Source organism: Strigops habroptila, chromosome 3 (assembly GCF_004027225.2).
Source record: "Strigops habroptila isolate Jane chromosome 3, bStrHab1.2.pri, whole genome shotgun sequence".
NCBI classification, from domain to species: domain Eukaryota; kingdom Metazoa; phylum Chordata; class Aves; order Psittaciformes; family Psittacidae; genus Strigops; species Strigops habroptila.
In genome coordinates this window covers 64,094,326-64,113,624 of record NC_044279.2, presented here as the reverse complement: position 1 = coordinate 64,113,624, position 19,299 = coordinate 64,094,326, and the positions used below count along the sequence as shown (strand labels likewise).

Here is a 19,299-nt window from a genome sequence, read left to right as displayed (position 1 = left end):
TCATTAAGTGCCAAGGGCATTTCTTTCACTTTTCTTACTGGGACTGGAAAAAATTCCCTAAATAATACATCTGGATGTAGAGGAGTAGAGAGGGAAAAGATGAAAAACAATCCTTTAAATTCAGTAGGAGCCTACTTTAATGGCTTGTTTAATCGCCAGCTGGCACCGTATTGACTTCTTGCTACACATAGTTTAAGGAGACCTATGTAGTTCTTGGAACCAAGTTCATATTAAGTTGTAGAAAAATATTAATAAATTGGCAGGACTGCTTTTTGGTACTTAACAGAAATCAAGAAACTGCTTAGTCATCTCCAAAGATATCCCTGTCTCCTTTTTAATGTAAATACTGAAATAATATGGATTAAAGCAGTAGCAAAGATAATAAATAATCAGATCTGTTTCCGGTATGTGCCCTCTCTGAAGCATGTGCACATCCTTCAGACTTCACAATCATATGTATTCCCAACATATGATTTGCTTTGGGCAGAATTTTTGTAGTGTCATTTGTGACACCATTTTATTTGAAAGAAGTACCTTCTGAGTTTGTGTCTTCTCCAGCACTGCTGGGCCAGGAGAAGGACTGGTGCCATCTATATGTGTATTTTTATTTGTAGTGTCCTGAAAGTGGTATCACTTAACAGGTGTTCTAGGGTATATTGCACATGTATTTTCTATGACCGTAAGTATTCATGCTTTGTGTGAAGGTATATGGGTGCAAGTGAGTGCAAACTTGAAGTGCAGTGTCAGCTACATAACATTTATACTTTCTGTTCCTAAATGTTAGGCTACACTAAGAAGCACGTCTTCTGTTTTCAATTACTTTCAACATTGGAAAAGCAAAGGGGCAAAAATTTAACTGCAGACCAACCTGTCATTTATATTTAGGGAATCCTTTAATAATATCTGAAGTGATGCTTGTCAGTATTTGCAAATTGTAAAGGTTTTATTTGGTCCAGGTAAGCGCTGAAAAATCTGGCTTGTTTACTGGGCTTTTATTTTCTTTGTTCATCTTAAGGGTGCAAGCTATTTTTAAGATTTTTATCTGGGGTATGGTTTGTAAAAATCCTCCAAGTTTGCAAGCATTATGATCTGTGATTTTAGTTTGACCCTTCTCTGTACATCATTTCCAGAGTCTATTTCTTTTTTTAGGCCTGTTTTCCCATTCTTGCCTCTGTTCCCTTGCCTTCCTAATGCTTTTTTCCACATATTTAATGGGATATTCTTGCAGAGGTTGTCTCTAGTTATACTCCACTCCTGTAAAACCATCAGATCTGGTGAGTTGTGAAGCATCCACTATCAGGAGGCCTCAGTGCACACAGGCCAGTCATAAGTGCAATTCTTTCTGCTTTCTTCATTTTGAAGAAGGCATAACATTTGAAAGCTGAGTTCAAGAATTTTTTTTCCAGCTAGTCCATAACTAAAGATGAGGTGACCGCGTTATAAAATATTGTTTGCTTAGTATACATAGGTTGCTTTCCTATGTAGATCATATACAAAGAGATTTGAAATTGTCCACCTCTGTCTGTCTGGTTTTGGCCAATACTTTGTACACATACCCTGTGTACAATGACCCTGCTTTGTGGGTTGACTGGAAAAAATTTGCTTCATATGCCTTTGGTGCCCAGAACTTAGACTGTGATCAGCCATGTGTGATCTGTGTCTCATTCTGAGCTGGGTGGACACTACATGACAACAAGGGAGGCTGCAGGAGACCCCACAGGGGTTCCATGAAAAGGGACTTAGGGAAAGGTAGCAGATAATGCATGGTACAGAGTTTTGTTTTTTTTTTTTTCCCCATTTATTTTTTGAAAGAAAATGAAACATTTTCTTTTCTGGACCACACAGACATTGTCTGAGGCACTGTTCCTAAAAAAATTAAACTATTTATTGGCTTGATACTGTGCTTGAGTATAACCTTCATTTGTCACATTAATACAAAGTAAGTATGTATGTCTGTGTGCTCTTAGTATTAAACACACGGGATACTGTCAGGCCTCACCTGTCTTGTTTAATTGACTCTGAGCCAGGCTCTGTTGTAAGTTTGGGCAGTGATGGTCCCCTGCAGGGTGAAGCAGTGCACAGTCACACACAGCGTTAAGGATATACCAATGCATTGCTGTCATGGTGTTTGCTGACAATAAGTGTTTGTGCCTGAATGTCTAGATAGCAGTCAGATTATTATCAAGACTATTTAACAGCTTCTCTGTGAGTCTCTTGAGGGGAGCTGGCAGTATCTTAATCTTGCTCTGTCAGGTTTTATGCTGGCTCATGCACAGCATGAGAGTGTGTCATCTTGCCTACTGGGTTTTTTTTTTTTGTAAGAAAGCCTTACTGCAGTTGGGTCTTCTGTTTTGGTGACATTGTTGTGTTAGTGTTTCCTTGCTTTCAGCTAAACTCCGCATAAAGTAGGGTCTATGATATAAAATTTGAATATGGCACATGGCTTTAGGAGCATCTATTTTGCAGTACCCTATTTAAGCTGTCCTGTGGAAGGCTTTGCATTTTTGCTGCCATGCTGTACCTCTTTAAAGCTGGTGCTGACCTCATGCTTCAATTTTCGACCAAAATGTCACAGAATTGCTGCTTATTAGAGAGAAACTGATATAGCTACTTGGCAAAAAACAATCTGGGTTTCATTGGTAAAAGTGACTTTCAAAGTGTGAGTTGGGGAAAAACCCAGTAGAAGTTTCTGAAGCTGGTGGAGTTCCACAGAATTCCACGATGCTCTGCCAGTGAGTAACTGGACTTTCAGCTGCAATGAAGCTATCATGGTGATGTGTATTGTGTTTGTGCAAAGAAAGTGTACAGGTACTGGGAGGAAGATGAGTTAGTTAAAGTTCAAGAGCAACAGACGAGACCTTGAAAGTTTATCATTCATTTCTTCTGAGGAATTGGTTGCATTCAAAATACTTAGTGCCTCTCAGGGCACAACTAATAAGATCAGCAAACCAATGAATTTTAGGGGTGGTTTTTTGTAGTATTAATATTTTCTTTAAAGATGCAGGGATGACAACTTAAACTTGGTATTGTTTATCGCTGGTTCAGTAGAGCAAGCAAGAGACCCTTCAATTCTTTTTAGAGTTTGTGATGCTCAGTGCTAGGCAGAGCTGATCCTAAGGCTGCATGTTTTAGCAGGAAAGGAAACAGGGTTGAAAATACAAAAATGAAGGCACAGTAAGCTGGCTGCATTCTATCTTCATATTATTTTCTATTACTTTTTTATGACTGACTATGTAGCTTAATATATAATGATTTTGTATTTTGAAATGCGTTCCAGAAAATATGTGGAGTCTGAAGTCTGGCTGAGTGAATGTTGCTTTTGGAGCCTTACCTTAGTCTTGCTTGTGCATTTCCTTATTTTTAATGGCATTACCTTAGCTTTTTAATTCAAGACCTGAGCAATACAGAGAATAAGTGTGAATAGGGTGATAAAATATTCATAAAACCTGATTGGAAACAAATAAGTTCAGACAATGTATTGTTGAAATATTCCATGTAAGCGTGAAGGTCAATAGGGGTGGTGAACTGCAAGAGGGTAGATTTAGAAACGATATTATGAAGAAATTCTTCACTATGAGGGTGGTGATACACTGGAACAGGTTGCCCAGAGAAGATGTGGATGCTCCCTCCCTGGCAGTTATCAAGGCCAGGTTGGATGGGGCCTTGGGCAACCTGGTCTAGTGGAAGGCATCCCTGTGCATGGCAGAGGGGTTGGTACTAGATGACCTTTGATCCAAACCAAACCAGTGATGATTTATAGGGCAAGACGAAATGCATTCTCCTCTTTAATATGGCTTGATCGTGTGAGCCGGACCTAATCTGTTTCTTAGTGATGTTTGTCAGTCCTTTCGTATTATTAAGAAACAAATAGCTCCTAGCTGGAAGGTGTTGGCATGGGCACTGGTTTTCTGCTCTGAGATTTCAGCGAGATATGAAGCTGGCCAACAGCCAGGGCACAAATCTGTGACAAACGTGCAGAAGGACTGAATGCATGATATGGGCCTTCTTCTGATTAGAATAACATGATGAAGCTGAAGGTATTCACTGGTAGAAGCATATAAAAGATAAGGGTAACTACTGAATGATACCCCACAAGCCTGCTTCCCAGGGCTTGAATGCAGAGAAAATGTGAATGCAAGTCAGTGCTTATTTTGGGACTAAGCACTTTTACAAACTGTTTTGTGGACTATAAAATCCCTTAAATTTCAGTGTTTTGAGATGGGGACCTCACTGTCATTACCTGGGATATCTTCGCTTATGATTAAACAGTAGTACAGGGCAATGCAATTTTTAGCTGCCCTTTGTTTCTATGACAAAGGCTAAGTATTTCATCGGTATTAATGATATGAGTAAAAATAATTTGTTTCCCACAAGTAAGCATTGCAAGAGTAAAAGAAATTCTGCCTTTGCATGTGTGTGCACAAAGGTATGAGAGGAGGAAGTAGCCTATATTGGCATAATCTGAGATCAAACCAGTTTCTGACATGCAGGGTGAGCTCACTGATCCTTCATAGTGTGTATTAGATGAATTTGGCCTGTGAGGGTGGAATCCAGTCCTGATTGAAGTCTCTGGGAAGTCTGCCAGGGATTCCAACTCTATTCTGTATATGAAAAATATTTCAGTATCTTCTGATCTTTGGGGACAACATATTTGAAATACTTCAGAGGACACTTGAAGAAGAGAGTCAAGGGTCAATCCTACTAACATGAGAACCAGTAGCTGTGCCAGCAGTTTCCAGCTATATCTTGTTTCTTCCTTTGCCTGCTAATGGGAAATGATCGACAAATGTCACACAGATCAGGGGTGGGACCAGTATATGCAAATCCAAATGTCAAGAAAAAGCTCTGCCTGACCCTTATGTCAATGTGCAATAGGAGAAAGATGAGGAAGGAAGTGGGAAGGGTGGAAATGGCATACCCCTACTCAGCCTGCCCATGAGGAATAAAGACAAATGGGGACTTTCCATTGCAGTTGACTGGCTCTGAGGTGACAGGTCCTACTGCTGCATGCTTGGAAGTGTATTGCAGTGTTAGCAGCAGCACACTAAGTATTTTCTGACACTCCTGGGATAGCGTAGCTCTGTAATGCTGCTTCCTTAGCGCTGATTTAGATCATGGATATGAGAGATGGACCTGAGCAGGTATTTAAAGCCATGGATCTTTTAGTTGCAGACCTATGGAGCGAACTCTGTGGCAGGGACAATATCCTATAAAGAGCTCCCTGTCAACACTTTCACGTGAGTTACCCTGTAGCAGCAGGACCTGACACTTTGCAGGAGCAGGAGCTGGCACCTGGAAGGACATGCATAGCACTCGCTGTGATAACCCGTGCTGTAGCCAGGGTGGGTGAAGCCTATTCAGCATCTACTTGAATCAAGGACCTGGACCATAGTGTGGTGCTGTGGACCACTACTCTGCAGAACATCAATTGGGGATCTCTATCCTATGTAATCACTACACAGTTTTGCTCAGGAGGCCACAGAGATGTTAACTAATAAGCTAATCAGGTTTAAAAATGCCTCACCAATGTGCATGAGCTTTTTTTTACTCCCATGAAAGGTGAGATGGAAAATGTACCTTATGCCACAGAGATTTTAACAGGTCGTTCTTTTGACTTCCTTGTCAAAATACTCGGTAATTCTCTGCCTCTTTCTCATAGTCAGTAGTTTGGACATACAGATGTAGACAGAAGTGAAATGTTCTGAGAATAGAAACTGGACTTTGAGAAACCTCCAAAGTTTGATTTTCTGTTGCTAAGTATGAACTGCACTTGGTTGGTTTGCCATTGATGGATTTTCCTTGGAAGTCCTAAGAAGTATAGTCAGATGAAACAAGCACAGGCTAGATTGGAATAAAACTGTGTGTTCACATGACCCAATACGTTTATTTTATATGGAGTCCTAAACTTTGTTTGGGAAAGAATAAAGCTGTTTGACACAAGTGTGTGTGTATGTACAAGAGTTCATTATCTGCAGTCAACATGAATACTTGGCCAAGTTTACAATAACAATTGCAGATGTGGTTTTACATGAAAGGAACAATTAAAAACAAGTTTACGGAGGAAAGAAGAACCTCTTTAAACGTAAGCTGTACTATTGGTACTATACGATTGCCAGCTATATCCAACATCTCAGATTAATGAGGTGTGACAATGGACAAATCAATCCACTGAACTCCACCTTTTGACTTAAATGAAGTTGCGCCTGTTTCTGAAAGATCCAAGTGGCACTGAATGCTTCTCATGCGGAATTAAAAGGGAAACTGGGAAAATAATTTCCAAAAGTTTTCTGACAGATTTTCGTAGAAAACAGATTTATTTGTTTTGACTAAAGATAGATTAAGGAACTCTAATTTTCCCAGATATTGCAGTAGCATGCTTGTCATACCTGCACTTCATGGGTGCAAGATTAAACAAGTCACACTTAGACAACGAGTGTTGCTTGCTGAGTGGAGGAGTTAGAAAGAAAGTACAACGATAGTCCTAGGGATGCAGTGGATATCATGGTGTATATCCAGCTGAATTCAGCAAAATATTTGCGGTTCTCATTGACCAGTCCTTTACTGACATTTGAAAGGTCCGGACCTCCACACCAGGGCTTTGGGACACATGGGTGGCGTAGAAAAAAGGGACATTTGGATTGTTGGAGTACAACTCACAAAGCTGTTTGCAATCTATTTATGTCAAGCTTTAATGAGACATTTGATCCTTTTTGTGGGAGTAATAAAAAAGAATATTAAAAAAAAAAAAGAAAAAAAGAAAGAGAGCAATAACAGGATAACTTAAGCCTTGTGTTACCACCTGATCCTGCAGTGAGGACAGGTCAGAAGTCAGAGGTCCAGCTGCATACATGTAGAAAACCTGTCTGTAGTTGAACTTGGAAGCCTTCCCTTGAAAGGTTCAGAAATAATTTCCCTTTATCATCTTGCTTCAGCAGCAGACATTTGTAGGATATGGCACTTTTGCTACTGATGTTGCAGTTGCATCTGGTGGCCAGGATTAAACTCAGGGCCTGGTTGTGCTTTAGCCTTCTGCAAATGCACAGTGAGAAGAATTTGCAATTGGTGGAGGTAACATAAGGGTTAAGAGGCACAAAACTGACTAAGGCTCAGCTCTTCAGGCCACAAAGTAGTAAATCAGAGGTAGAACCAAGCAGGAATATCCCCAGTTTCTGAGTTGCTGCATCACCCTGAATGTTAGGCACTGGACCATGATGTTGTTAGCCTCCTTGTTCTGCGCTGTGTTAGTTGACTTCTGGAAATCCTGAAGCTGTTTCTCTTTGCACTGCTTCTGCTTCCTGCTGCCTAGGGTGCGGGGTGGGAGGAAAGGAGAGAGGAGAAGGCTAGGAACTGGTCATGGTTTCTTTCATGAAGAAACACAGTATTGTCCTTTTTATTACTGTATTGGGTTTGTGTGGCAAGGTTTTGTAGGGGGGCTACAGGGGTGGCTTCTGTGGGAAGCTGCTAGAGGCTTCCCCTATGTCCAATAGAGCCAACGCCAGCCAGCTCCAAGACAGACCCACTGCTGGCCAAGGCCGAGCCCATCAGCAACGGTGGTAGTGCCTCTAGGATAGTGTATTTAAGAACAGGGGAAAAAATTGCATGACTGCAGCTGAAGAGAAATGAAGCCATGTGAGAGGAAACAGCCCTGCACTCACCAAGCTCAGTGAAGAATGAGGAGCAGAGATTTCCCTTCAGCCTGTGGTGCAGACCATGGTGAGGCAGGCTGTCCCCCTGCAGCCCATGTTGGTCCATGGTGGAGCAGATATCCACCTGTAGACCATGGAGGACCCCGCACCGGGGCAGCGGGATGCACTCAAAAGAGACTGTAACCCCATGGGAAGCCCACACTGGAGCAGGCTCCTGGCAGGACCTGTGCCCCCGCAGAGAGAGGATCCCACACTGGAGGAGGTTTGCTGGCAGGACTTTTGACCCTGGCAGGACCCACGCTGGAGCAGTCTGTTCCTGAAGGACTGCACCCATGGAAGGGACCCACGCTGGAGCAGTTCATGAAGAACTGCAACGCAGGGGAAGGACTCACGTTGGAGAAGTTCAGGGAGGACTGTCTCCCGTAGGAGGAACGCCACGCTGGAGCAGGGGAAGTGTGAGGAGTCCTCCCGCTGAGGAGGAAGGAGGGGCAGAGATAGTGTGTTGAACTGACCACAACCCCCATTCCCCACCTCGCTGTGCCACTGGAGTGGGGAGGATGTAGAGAATTTAAGAGTAAAGTTAAGCTGGGAAGAAGGAAGGGGTGCAGGGAAGGTGTTTTTCAGATTTATTTTTTAATTTCTTATTATCCTACCTCTGATTTGACTGGTAGTAAATTAAGCTAATTTCACCAAGTTGAGTCTGTTTTGCCTGTGACAGTAACTGCTGACTGATCTCCCTGCCCTTATCTCAACCCATTATACTTTGTTGTGTTTTCCCTTCCCTGTCCAGCTGAAGAAGCAGAGTGTTAGAGCTGCTTAGCTCGGCACCTCATGTACAGCCAGGCTCAACCCAGTGCAATTACTCTAGCCCTTTTCTGTGCTTCCTGCAGGTCCTAAAATTTCTACCACCTCCCATATAACTGGAGTCCTACAACAGTGCAGGATGAAGCTATGTTCTGCCATGTGCTGGTTTTGACTGGGGTAGAGTTAATTCTCTAATGAAGAATAGGCTAGACTACTGAGAGAGAGTCTGGCAAGAGCTCTGATTCATGTTCTCTTGCACGGGCTGTCATCATGGCTTGCAATCTGCCTAGCAGTTGTTGGCATGAACCTTGCCCTGGGCATTCACAATGCTGGAGCAGTGAGCAATCCCATGTTGAGGCAATAGGCATGGCTTTCATCCTCTTTGGGCCTGAAGGTCACCAAGAGGAAATCTGTAATTGTGTCATTGTACTGGAAGGGAAACAAGATGGTATGTGCTTTGCACAATGCTGCCACCAGACATGGCCAGCATAGAGCCCTGTGCAGTACACAGCCATGCTAAATTAGGGAATATACTGTGGCTTGAAGTTTCTTGGCTCAACTAGGTTGAAGCTAGTGCAGAGGCTCAGCATAAACATTGCAGTCTGGGAGCTCGTTCAGTGCAATGGAAAGGTGACTAGTAGGTCTTGAAAGAGAGACATGTCTGTTTGTTAAAGACTTGAGCAGCAGTTTGCATTTTCACTTGCTTGTTACCTGTCTAGCTCATCTAGACCCTGTGTGCTGAGTTGTCTCTGAAATCAGTGCTGAGAATAGGGTGAGGACAATATTAAATCTGAGGCAGAGCAGGAGGTTATTTTGCTTTCCATGCTGGAATTATACAGATGTGTGCTTGTGTGTATATTTCTACCTAGCCAACTTATTGTTTGCTTTCAAAAAGCATATTCATATTAATTGCTGTTAAAATATTTTGTCATATATTTACAATTACTATGCGTTCCTCTGATTTTCCACCTTGAGGACAGCTGAAAGAAGATGAAATTTTAAACTCTTTCATGGGATGCAACATAAAGAGGAGTGGGATTTTCATGCATGTGTTTTGTACCAGGAGGGATTAATTATGGCTGTCCTTGAAGAAAGCACTTTTTAGCAAGATAATGAAAAACTTAACAAATTTTAGCTATAAACCATTGTCAGCTGCAGGTCAAAGGCATTATGTGAAGTGCAGAGATTAAAAAGAGAGAGTGTAACTGGTGCTGCTTTTGAAATGAGTGGTTTTGTGGGGAGGTGGTATTTGCAGGGCACATACTTCGCTATGATTCTGATTCAAGTAATGGGGCAATACTGGTAGATGTAGATAAGTTACTTTGCTTATCTGTCTTCTCCTAGTCTTTCTTAGCATGTCTTCAGGAAGACCATAGAGTTTATCAGACATTGTATGATCGCTAAAGGTCCAGTCTCAGAATTGAAAGAAGTAGGGGCCCAGAGAAGGCCTCTATCTGACGATGTGGAAAATCTGAGGTCCTGAGCAAGAATTATCTTCAGTAGATTCTGGGAGGCATTTGAAAAATAAAAGCAAGGTCAAAGATGTTTGTAATACTCTTCCATAGGTCCTTCTTCTGACTCTGGTGGTGGAAAACTCTTGAGAGTTCACTTCACATTCTTTCAGTATTATTTCAGTTGTGTAAAGTTTAAAAACCTTTGAAAACCAAAATTTTTATATTTTAAATAAAACTGGATATTTTTTTTTATTTATTTTAGGTTGAGTGAATCGTTACTTTTGATTTGAAACAGTTTTCTTAGGGACAATTTTCCTCTATTCAGAAAAATAAAACTTCTTTGGTCTGACACCAAATTATGAAAAATGTGTAAGAGGAAAAAAAGGGATGCAATAGAAGAGTAAAACAATCGTTTCTTTGCACACCTGGGAAGGTCACACAGAGAGATGTTTTCACATTTGGCTCTGAAAGCAGACCCTGGAGTGGAACTGGGTGGTGTTACGTTTAGTCCCAGGGTGTTTTCACTCATAAACAATTCTAATTCAGAAGAAAAAGAAGCATCAAAATGTGCATACTCTCAAAAATAGTTTGTAGAAAATACTTCAAATAATTAGTATCTTCATCTATAAGGAAAGCAATTTTCGAATCTTCTGAGAAGCAAGAACACTCCCAGAAACTATAATTTTATATTCTTTCTTTGTGGAAGTAAGAAATATTTTTAGAGAGATTGATGAAGTTATTGTCCAAGTAGTTTTCAGAGGCTGAAAGATAACAAATCATTTTGGAGAAGACAGTGAACGGCATTGAGTAGTTGGCTTCTTCAAGTAGATATTCTAACTGATGACTCATGTTCTTGCACTGATATGGCTCTCCTAATAAAGGTTGTGCTGTTGACCTGACCTCCATTTCCCAAGTTCCTTCCTCATTTTTGAAAAAGGGATTTGGCTTGCAAGTCATCTGAATACCATGAAGTGGCTGGACCTCAGTCCTTTGAGAGGAGACACTATAATAAACCCTAAACATCCTCCGAAGACATCCATCCTTCTGATCTTCATTGAACAACAGAAAAGCACCCTGGAGATGGAGAAAGATTTAGAAAGATTAGGGAACTTCTCATAGCTTCTGTGCAATCTCCCCTATGTTCCTGGGAAGGAAAGAGGGGAGGAAGAACAGAAATACTTCTGGGTTGCTATTATTATTCTCCTCAGCTTTCCTCAAGAGGAAGAGATCTTAAGGTTTTGCAGTTGAGAGATGGTGCTGAGGACCATGCAGGAAGAGAAGGGGTGGATGGAGGTATTGGCTGGGACATTTGGAGAGGGCATGGGGGAAATGTGGGTGCACGGAGTCTGGAGCTGGGGGAAGGGAAGGAGTGTACCTCAGTCAGGAAAGTTGGAGGGAGGGAGGTACCTGTCTGGATAAGAAGTGTTGAAGGTGCAAATAAATCAGATGCCAAAGCGTGCCTGCTTTGGGCAGATAGAGTGGGAGAAAAACTTGGGGTTTCTCAATTCCAGCAAATGAAGTGTCAGCCTACAATCAGCTCTTTATATTTTAAATCCCTGATGATAACTGTACTCCACAGACTAAATGCTGCTGCTTGGTGCAGTCTTAGTTCCTGTGGACACTGTCATCTGCCCTCTGTGCACAGAAACCCAGCATGCTGCTTCAAACTTGCTCTCTGTAGTGTACCATTCCTCCTTTGATCCTTGTCTCCCAGCTGGGGGGAATCACATCAGTCCTGCAACTCACGGGCCCTCTAGCAAAGGAACCAAGGCAGGATTTACTTGCACATGTAGGCTGGGATGAAAACATTTCTTGTGAGAAAACAGCAGATTTGCTGTTCGTTGTTCTTCAAGGGGTATATGGTGGTCAGAGTAAACAAAACCACAAGATTTGAAAAAACGTCTTGTTACAACTTGCTTTATATGCACATTTTCTAACTGTGCATTAAAAAAGAAAAAAAAGAGGCAGCAGCAATTGTACAGTCACTATCAGATTTGCAAAATGAACATTCCCTTTGAACCTCCACAAAACAATGCCAGCCAGCCAGACACGAAAAATGTCACAACAACAACATCCTTTTAAATCCCCCAATCCAGGAAAAAAATCAGAAAGAAAAACACCCCCAGGAAAAGTAAACTAATAAAATAACCTTCACAAAACCCCTGCCCTCAGCAGTGTTTTAATCCAAAAAAGGGGGCAGAAAAAGCCACAGATTCCCTTAAGTCATGAGAGGCTTTGCTACTGCCAGCTATTTTATGGGGAGGGCGGTTGGACGCTGCACCGGCAGGCAGTAATATAAAGCCGCAAGACAGATCTACATCTGCAAACAGAGCGCTTCGAATAATTTACAAATGCACCTTGGCTTTGTTTCTCTGAAACTGCAAGCAGCTCATAAGCTACCTTTGAAAATGTTAGTCTGCATCTGCATGCTAGCTTTCTCTGTGGCGTAAATGGCTGGTCTTTAAGCAGGCTGGAAAAGGGTTTTCTGTGAGGGGAGTCTGGGGGGGTGGAAATCCTCTGAGTGGAGCGCCCAGGCTAGGATTGCAGAGGAAGCTGAGGCCTCCAGCCCTGCACAGGAAGCAATCTTAGAGCAGGCCTTAAATGCCAGATTCCAGGCAGAGTTTAACTAACCACTGACAGCTCTGTAAACAAAGCAGGGACAAAAAGAGAACAGCTTTCCCTTTTCTGGTAGTCATTTTTGGTTTGGGGGCTGCAGGGGAATTCTGTAATACTTGGCTTGATGGGATATAAACCAAGGCTGGAAAGGCTTTGTATATGAAGAGCTGTAAAGGGGAAAATATTTCATGGACTAAATCATAAAAAAGGTAGGGCACAGGGAAAACGCATGGGTTAAACTACAGAAAAAAAAAAAAATTGCTACTTTTGGTTCCTTGAGCAGGATTTATACATACTTTGGCTCCTCCTGGGTGGTATTTAAAAGCTACGGCTTATTTTCCTTCTTTTCTTTTTTCATTTGCTCTTCTTTTCTCTTTTAACTTTCTCTTCTTTTTCTTTCTTTCTTCATTTTCTCATTTCTTCTTTTCCCTTTCTTTTCCCTATTTTTTTGAAGGAGGGTGGTGGGAACAGACAGATGAGGATTAACTTCTGCAAAACGCTTAGTTATCTGTGCAACTAAAGAAAATAAGAAATGTCTTGTGCAGCGTTTTTACTTCTTCCAGTAAAAACTGGAAGCTTAAAGTTAAAATCCTGCTGAATTGCTGCTTTTGTTTGTAGAAAAGACCTGTGATGTTACAAATAGCTAGTCTGCGGCTAGAAGATGTATGCAGTCCTTACTTAAAGCATGTTGATTTCATTTTAACTAGGAAACTAAACGCAGGCATAGGCTATGTTTATCCTACAAGGCATTTCATTAATCTTGTTTAGCTCAACAATACTGAGGAAGTTAATTTTTTTTGATGGAAAAAGAAAATAGTTACAGCGAAGTTCAGAAAGCAAAACAAAACTAAATGGACTTGGTTGGTTAAACGCATCCATTGTGTTTTCTCTCTCATCTAAGTGGTCATCTCCCTTTTAGATTTGGATCTTTCCAGAGCTCTGAACACTTGAACACCCACCATGGATGACTTTGAACGCCGCAGAGAACTCAGGAGGCAAAAGCGTGAGGAAATGCGCCTTGAAGCAGAGAGGTGAGGTATTATGTATGGAAAATGGTGCCGGTGGCTTGCCTTTGATTAGCAGTGGCTTTTAGTATTTCTGTTCTAAATTCCAAAGTGTGATATAGCTAAGCAAAGAGTCCTTGCTAACAATACGTGCCATAAAATAGTTTTAGTTAATACCGTGGGAGAGGATGGAAGTAAGGGGTGTCTATTGTCTAATTCTCTCAGGATGTGGTAAATGCCCTGGCTTCTAGTTATTTTGTTGTATGGATAAATGTAAACAGTATACGTGGACTATGACCACATGATATTATTGATAGGAAAACTCATGCTTAGATGCCATGTGAATGAGTGATGTGCTAAAGGGATTTCAGACATAGAGCTAAAATGATATCCATTGAGAGCTGAGATAACAGTTGGTATATGTAGTATAGCATATCTGTGAATTGTCTGCTGTTACTGTGCAATTGCTGTTGTATTTGTACTGTCTGTCACTTTTTGTGGGCAACAAGGGTAGCATTTGCTATCAGTTATTACAGATTTACTTTGGTGTGAATGAGAACAGAACTTAATGTGGTTATGTTGACGTCAATTTGTGAAAGAAGCAGCATGAAAATACTGGGAATGACTTTTCATTAACCCCATTTTACACCTGTTTGCTTTAATGGAATTTCCCATGATTTACACTGGAGTAAGCAGGGAAAAAGTCAGGCTTTATTTATTTTTGTAATGTCTTCTCTGATATAAAGATTTGATTTAGTTTATTAACATTGCAGTGATTTTTAAAAAAAAATTTAACTGAAGTTGAAGCACATTTTGTTCTCAGTTTTGTGTTTAATTTCGAATATGGAATCCGTTTTTGTTTCTGGTTTTTCCCATCTGCTGACAAAACCATAGTGTTTTGGGTTCTGAATGTTGTAGGAGAAAATATATTTTCAGAGAAGTTTTAAATAGAAGTCAGCAGAATGCTATACCGAATATATTTTTTATTATGCCTGCTTTGAGCTTTCTAGTAAGGCCTTGCTATACCAGCAAGGCTCTCTAATGGAAGTTCATGGTACTGGGGGGGAAATCCCAAGTAGATGAGATGCAATATCCGGCTTTCTTTTTGAAGGAAGTGTTGCCATGTAGAATTAGATATGTGAACTCTCATCAGGCTGTAAGCTGAACCTGTGGGCCTGTTTTTTCATTCGCTCCTCTTCAGCAGCAGCATTGCCTGCTGATTGAATAAGCTGACATGAAGTGTGGTGGCCAAACGTGCCAGCCTGCCTTTGCAAATTGCAGCTGTCACCTGGTTGGTGACCTCCCCAAAAGGCAGAAGAGCAAACATGCAATGGCACTGAACTGCCTTCTTATTCCAGAAGGTTTCCCCACAGGCCTGGGACAATGTATTTTTGTCGGGCAGAGTGGGAGGGATTGCAGAGCACAGTGCGTGGTATAGCATGTGGTATTTACATACTTACAGTATACTTCTGCTTTAAAAAATATCTTCTTAAGGGAAGGTGGAGACTTTAGGGTTTGTTGCTAATAGAGGTCCTGGGTGGCCTGCGGAAGATGCAGGGGGGCATAGTTTGGGAGGTGTTTTCTACTGTGGAAAAATGTCTTGAACTTCCTGTGCAGGCATCCAAGTTCTTACGTGGGTGTGCAGAGGCTGTGGGGTGGTCTGGGCATCAATGATGTGGTGCAGCCGGTTTGTGGATGCAGTGATGGCCACAGGGGATTGAGGATAAGGTTTTCATCTTCCTTGCTGCCATGGAAGCTGAAATTCAGGACTTGAGGTGTATCCATATGTCACTGTACAGCCTGCAATTTTATGCATGGGCTTACCTCGGGTCCTTGATCACTCATGGGAAAACTAGAGCCCTGGGGAGGCAAAAGCTGCAGCCAGCAGCTCACCAGTGTCCCTTGAAGGAACCCTTCCTAGGGAGCTCTGCGAGGCTGATGGCCATTCTTGCGTGATGGGAAGCCAAGAGGTTGGGCCAGAGAGTGAAGGACTCTGACACAGGAAAGAGCCTCCACCCCACCCAGCCACACCTGATTTTGAGAAGTGGTTTTGCCACATCCGGGGCGGCTTTTCTGGGATGATGTGTAGTAACCTTCTTGGAGGAGGTGAGTTCCACAGCAGCCTGGCTGGAGGAGAAGGGCTTGGGCCCGTGTCCCTGTTTTCTGCTGAATCGGTGCAGAAGTGCTCTGTGCCCTTTCCCACACATTTGAAGGCTTTTAGCAATAAATTGCTGTATGCTAAATCTTGCTGTACTCCCTCTGCTGCTGCCAACTTCAAGCATTCAAGTATCATGAGTCAGGCCCCTGAAAAGTCACAAGACTGCTTTAAAAATCTTGAGGTCTTAAAAATAATTTAGTCTGGCCTTTTTATTTTTGGTTTGCCTCAACAATAACAGAGCCTGATTCTCAAGTTCAGATGTGACTTTGGGAGCTTGGACATCCTGAAACCTGCCCTGGCAGGGGCTAAACCAGGGAGGAGCTGAGCATCTGCCCCATTGCATTACACTGCTCACACCAAGCTAAAGACAGCAGCATTTGGGCAATTATAAAAAAATTCATATGTCCTGTTGGGTTGGTTTTGGTGAATTCAGATTTTTAGGGATTTGGGAATTATCTTCACCTGTAAAAATACAAATACAAAATGTTTGTGTACATGTTTTAAGCCACAGCAGTCTACTTGCCAGACTTCCCCCTGTCTGAACACTTTCAGGTGTTCAAGTGAATCTCACAGTCCTAAAGAATGGCATGATGACTGAAAGTGCTCCATCAGCTCTGAGCACTGATACCTGCTACTTGGGCACAGGGAATTTCCCTGCACACTCCCATCAATGGGCTGTAGCCTTGCTATGGGGAAACCACTGATGATTGTAAGCATTTCCGCTGGGTGATGGACAGACAGACGATTATGTGTAGGCTGTAACATTTTTGCTAGGTCTCCTAGACACTGTTTAGGCTTCTTTGAGTTGAACTGTAAACTGAGAAGTGCAAGCAGCCATATCAAACAGCAATATTTGTAACTCAGCCAGCCACAGTGACACATTTTGCCAAGTTCCTGGGATAAAGGCACATGGAAAGCCTGTCTTTCCAGCCAGATGGTTGTGTCCAAGAGAGATTGAGAGATTGAAGATGTCTTGTAGCAGCATGGACTCCTGCACCACATACCTGAGAGGGAGCGGCTTGACCTTATCATGTCTACCCCAGGGGCCAAAGGCTGTGTGAGGACTGGTCAGGATGTGACTCTCATGCTGGAGTCACTGATGTCTAGCCACTTACGTCTCCTCTATGGAGGTGCAAGTTCAGTCCTTGACGGCTGACGTTAGGCTTTGTGTTTTGTGGGTTTTTTTTCTTTCTATTAGAAAGCTGTTGGAATTGGTGCTTAGTTGTGCTGTGTAGCCCTGGCATTGGTATGCTTAGGACTGATCCTGAGGAGAGAGTGGTTTTGTCTTTTAAAGACCAACAGTGTGCTTCACCCTGGCACATGCTTTGGCAAGTTGTTCATGCTGTGGCAACTTTCATACAGATCGCCACCAGCTCAGAAAGGTAGTGGGAGTTTTGCATTTAAGTTCTTATTATTTCAAAGTATCCCTCACATCCTGAATTCCCCACATGGGCTTGCTGCATCCACCCAGATTTTGTTCAGTCAGAATTTTTTAGCTGTTTGTATTTGTCTAGGGTCTCCAAAGGTCTATCGGCATGTTTAGAATCGCAGTGTGGACCTGTTTAGGGGAGATGTGGCCAACTGCAGGCATATGGGTCTTTGTCCAGCTTTCCCACAGCCTGTTCAATTTCTCCCAGCCTGTCAGCTCTTGGGCATCCAGCATAAGAAGGACATATACCTGCTGGAGTGAGTCCAGAGGAGGGCCACAAAGATGATCAGGGGGCTGAAGCACCTCCGCTATGAAGACAGGCTGGGAGAGTTGGGCTTATTCAGCCTGGAGAAGAAAAGGCTCCGGAGAGACTTTATAGCAGATTTGCTATACCTAAAGGAGGCCTCCAAGAAATCTTTTTACAACGGCATGTATGGATAGGACAAGGGAGAATGACTTTAAGCTGACAGAGGGGAGATTTAGATTAGACATTAGGAAGAAATTCTTTATTATGAGGGTGGTGAGACACTGGCACAGGATGCCCAGATAAGTTGTGGATGCCCCATCCCTGGCAGTGTTCAAGGCCAGATTGGATGGGGCTTTTGGCAACCTGGTCTAGTGGAAGGTGTCCCTGTGCATGGCAGGGGGGTTGGAACTGGATGGTCTTGAAGGTCCATTCCAACCCAAACCATTCTATGATTCTGTGATTTATTGCATGCACTGAGGCTGACAGGGACCCAGCAGCTCTTGTACCTCATGGAGGAGCAAGGCTTTCCAAGCATAGGCTGGGAAACCCAGGACAAAGTATGGCATTGTTAACCGCCACCATCTCCCATCATTTTGCATGTGGTTGGTACTAATCAGGTGTGAGGTCAAGGAAAATAGTCTCCTACCAGCCATTTGGGTGATGGGATGTGCTACATCTGTAACTGACCTGCAGCAAAGTCAAGGCTTTATCCTGCTCCTCAGAGGCAGTGTCCTGTGCTTAGGATGGTGGTTGTATAAAGGCCTGAGGTCCTCGTCCAGAGCCGGCTGAAGTCAGTGGGAATCTTTCCACCAATTTCAATGGGTTTTGGATTAAGCCCTACCTGCATTATTCCAGCCTGATAATTGATGAGACACTCTCAGCGGCAGCCTTGAAGGAGCTGAATGAATGCTCAGCTTTTCCAGCCACAGGGTACATACTGTGCTGGAGTACTGGGGCTGTCACAGAAATGGCTTGCACTTAACTGACAGGAAAAATCCCATATGTAACTGAAGCACAGGGGAGTGACTGCTTTCAACAGGGGAAGAAAAATAAAAATACCACCTGCTGCTTCATGCCTCTTCCTAGGCAGTAAAAGATGTTCTTTTGAACAAAACAATTGGGTTTTGTCATTTTGATGTTGTAACTGACACTGGAAGAATTTAGCCTAGGGGTGGGTAGAGTGTGTGTGTCTGGAGGGGTGGTGCTTTGTGAATATCTTGCTGATGCACTTTGGTCTGTCACAGCTGCATGCAGCTGCAGTGAAAAATTGAGGTGAAATGCTTCTTGGAGTGACAATAGACTCTATTTCCTGGACTGCAGCATAATTGAGAGCAAAAATTGGCACCTTGAACTCTCTAAAGAATAGCTCTCAGGTTAATCTATTTAGCACTTAACCCACAATTTTATGACTGGCTGACTTGCCATTGCCCCAGCAATGTATTTTCACCTCTCCCTGGTGTTAGGGCTCTCTTAAAAAAGATACTAGGACACTGATCCAATTTGCTTCATTGCCACACCATCATTACTGCAGGCTTCAGGAAGATCTTAGTGTCAGTGTCAGCCTCGTCTCCATTTAGCTGAAGCTTAACTTTGAATCAGAACCACAGCTTTGCCCTGTGAAATGCTCTTCGCTAAGGGATTGCAGATCATTTCATAGGGAAGGAGGGGTATTGGTCACCCTGTTGCAAAAATACAGCAAAGAGAAGTGGCTATCTAGGATCAAATAACAAGTCATTAGTAGACTTCCTAAACCCACCATGCTACTTTGTGGGCTGTGTAGGATCTCCTGACAGGGGCCACAGCTGTCCTGACTAAAGGGCTCATATTCTTGCAGACAAATAATATATTACTGAACATACCCTAAAAGGGATTATGGGGAAGGTGTACAGGTGCTAAGCTCTATGGTTCCTGATATCATTAATTACTAAAGGCAGGAGGTAA

At 42.6% G+C, this 19,299-nt stretch overlaps 1 protein-coding gene and 1 long non-coding RNA gene across 12 annotated transcripts in view; one reads left to right on the top strand and one right to left on the bottom strand.

The window, feature by feature from the left end:
• Nucleotides 1–19,299, top strand: part of CALD1 (caldesmon 1) — a 196,652-nt gene that overhangs the window by 87,756 nt on the left and 89,597 nt on the right. For 5 of the 11 annotated variants that reach the window (XM_030480636.1, XM_030480632.1, XM_030480630.1 and 2 more), the window contains exons 1-2: nt 12,434–12,729; nt 13,440–13,551. In XM_030480636.1, coding sequence (XP_030336496.1) covers nt 13,481–13,551 — 71 coding nt within the window. In that variant the 5' untranslated portion in view covers nt 12,434–12,729; nt 13,440–13,480. Of the gene's footprint in view, nt 1–12,433; nt 12,730–12,837; nt 13,552–19,299 lie in introns of those variants that run through there. The other 6 variants (XM_030480633.1, XM_030480626.1, XM_030480634.1 and 3 more) reach the window with 2 other exon arrangements.
• Nucleotides 8,271–18,759, bottom strand: LOC115605760. Its single transcript, XR_003990710.1, has 3 exons — nt 18,749–18,759; nt 16,942–16,946; nt 8,271–8,383 (listed from the first exon to the last, which is right to left on the bottom strand). It is a non-coding gene; the product is annotated as an uncharacterized LOC115605760 (long non-coding RNA).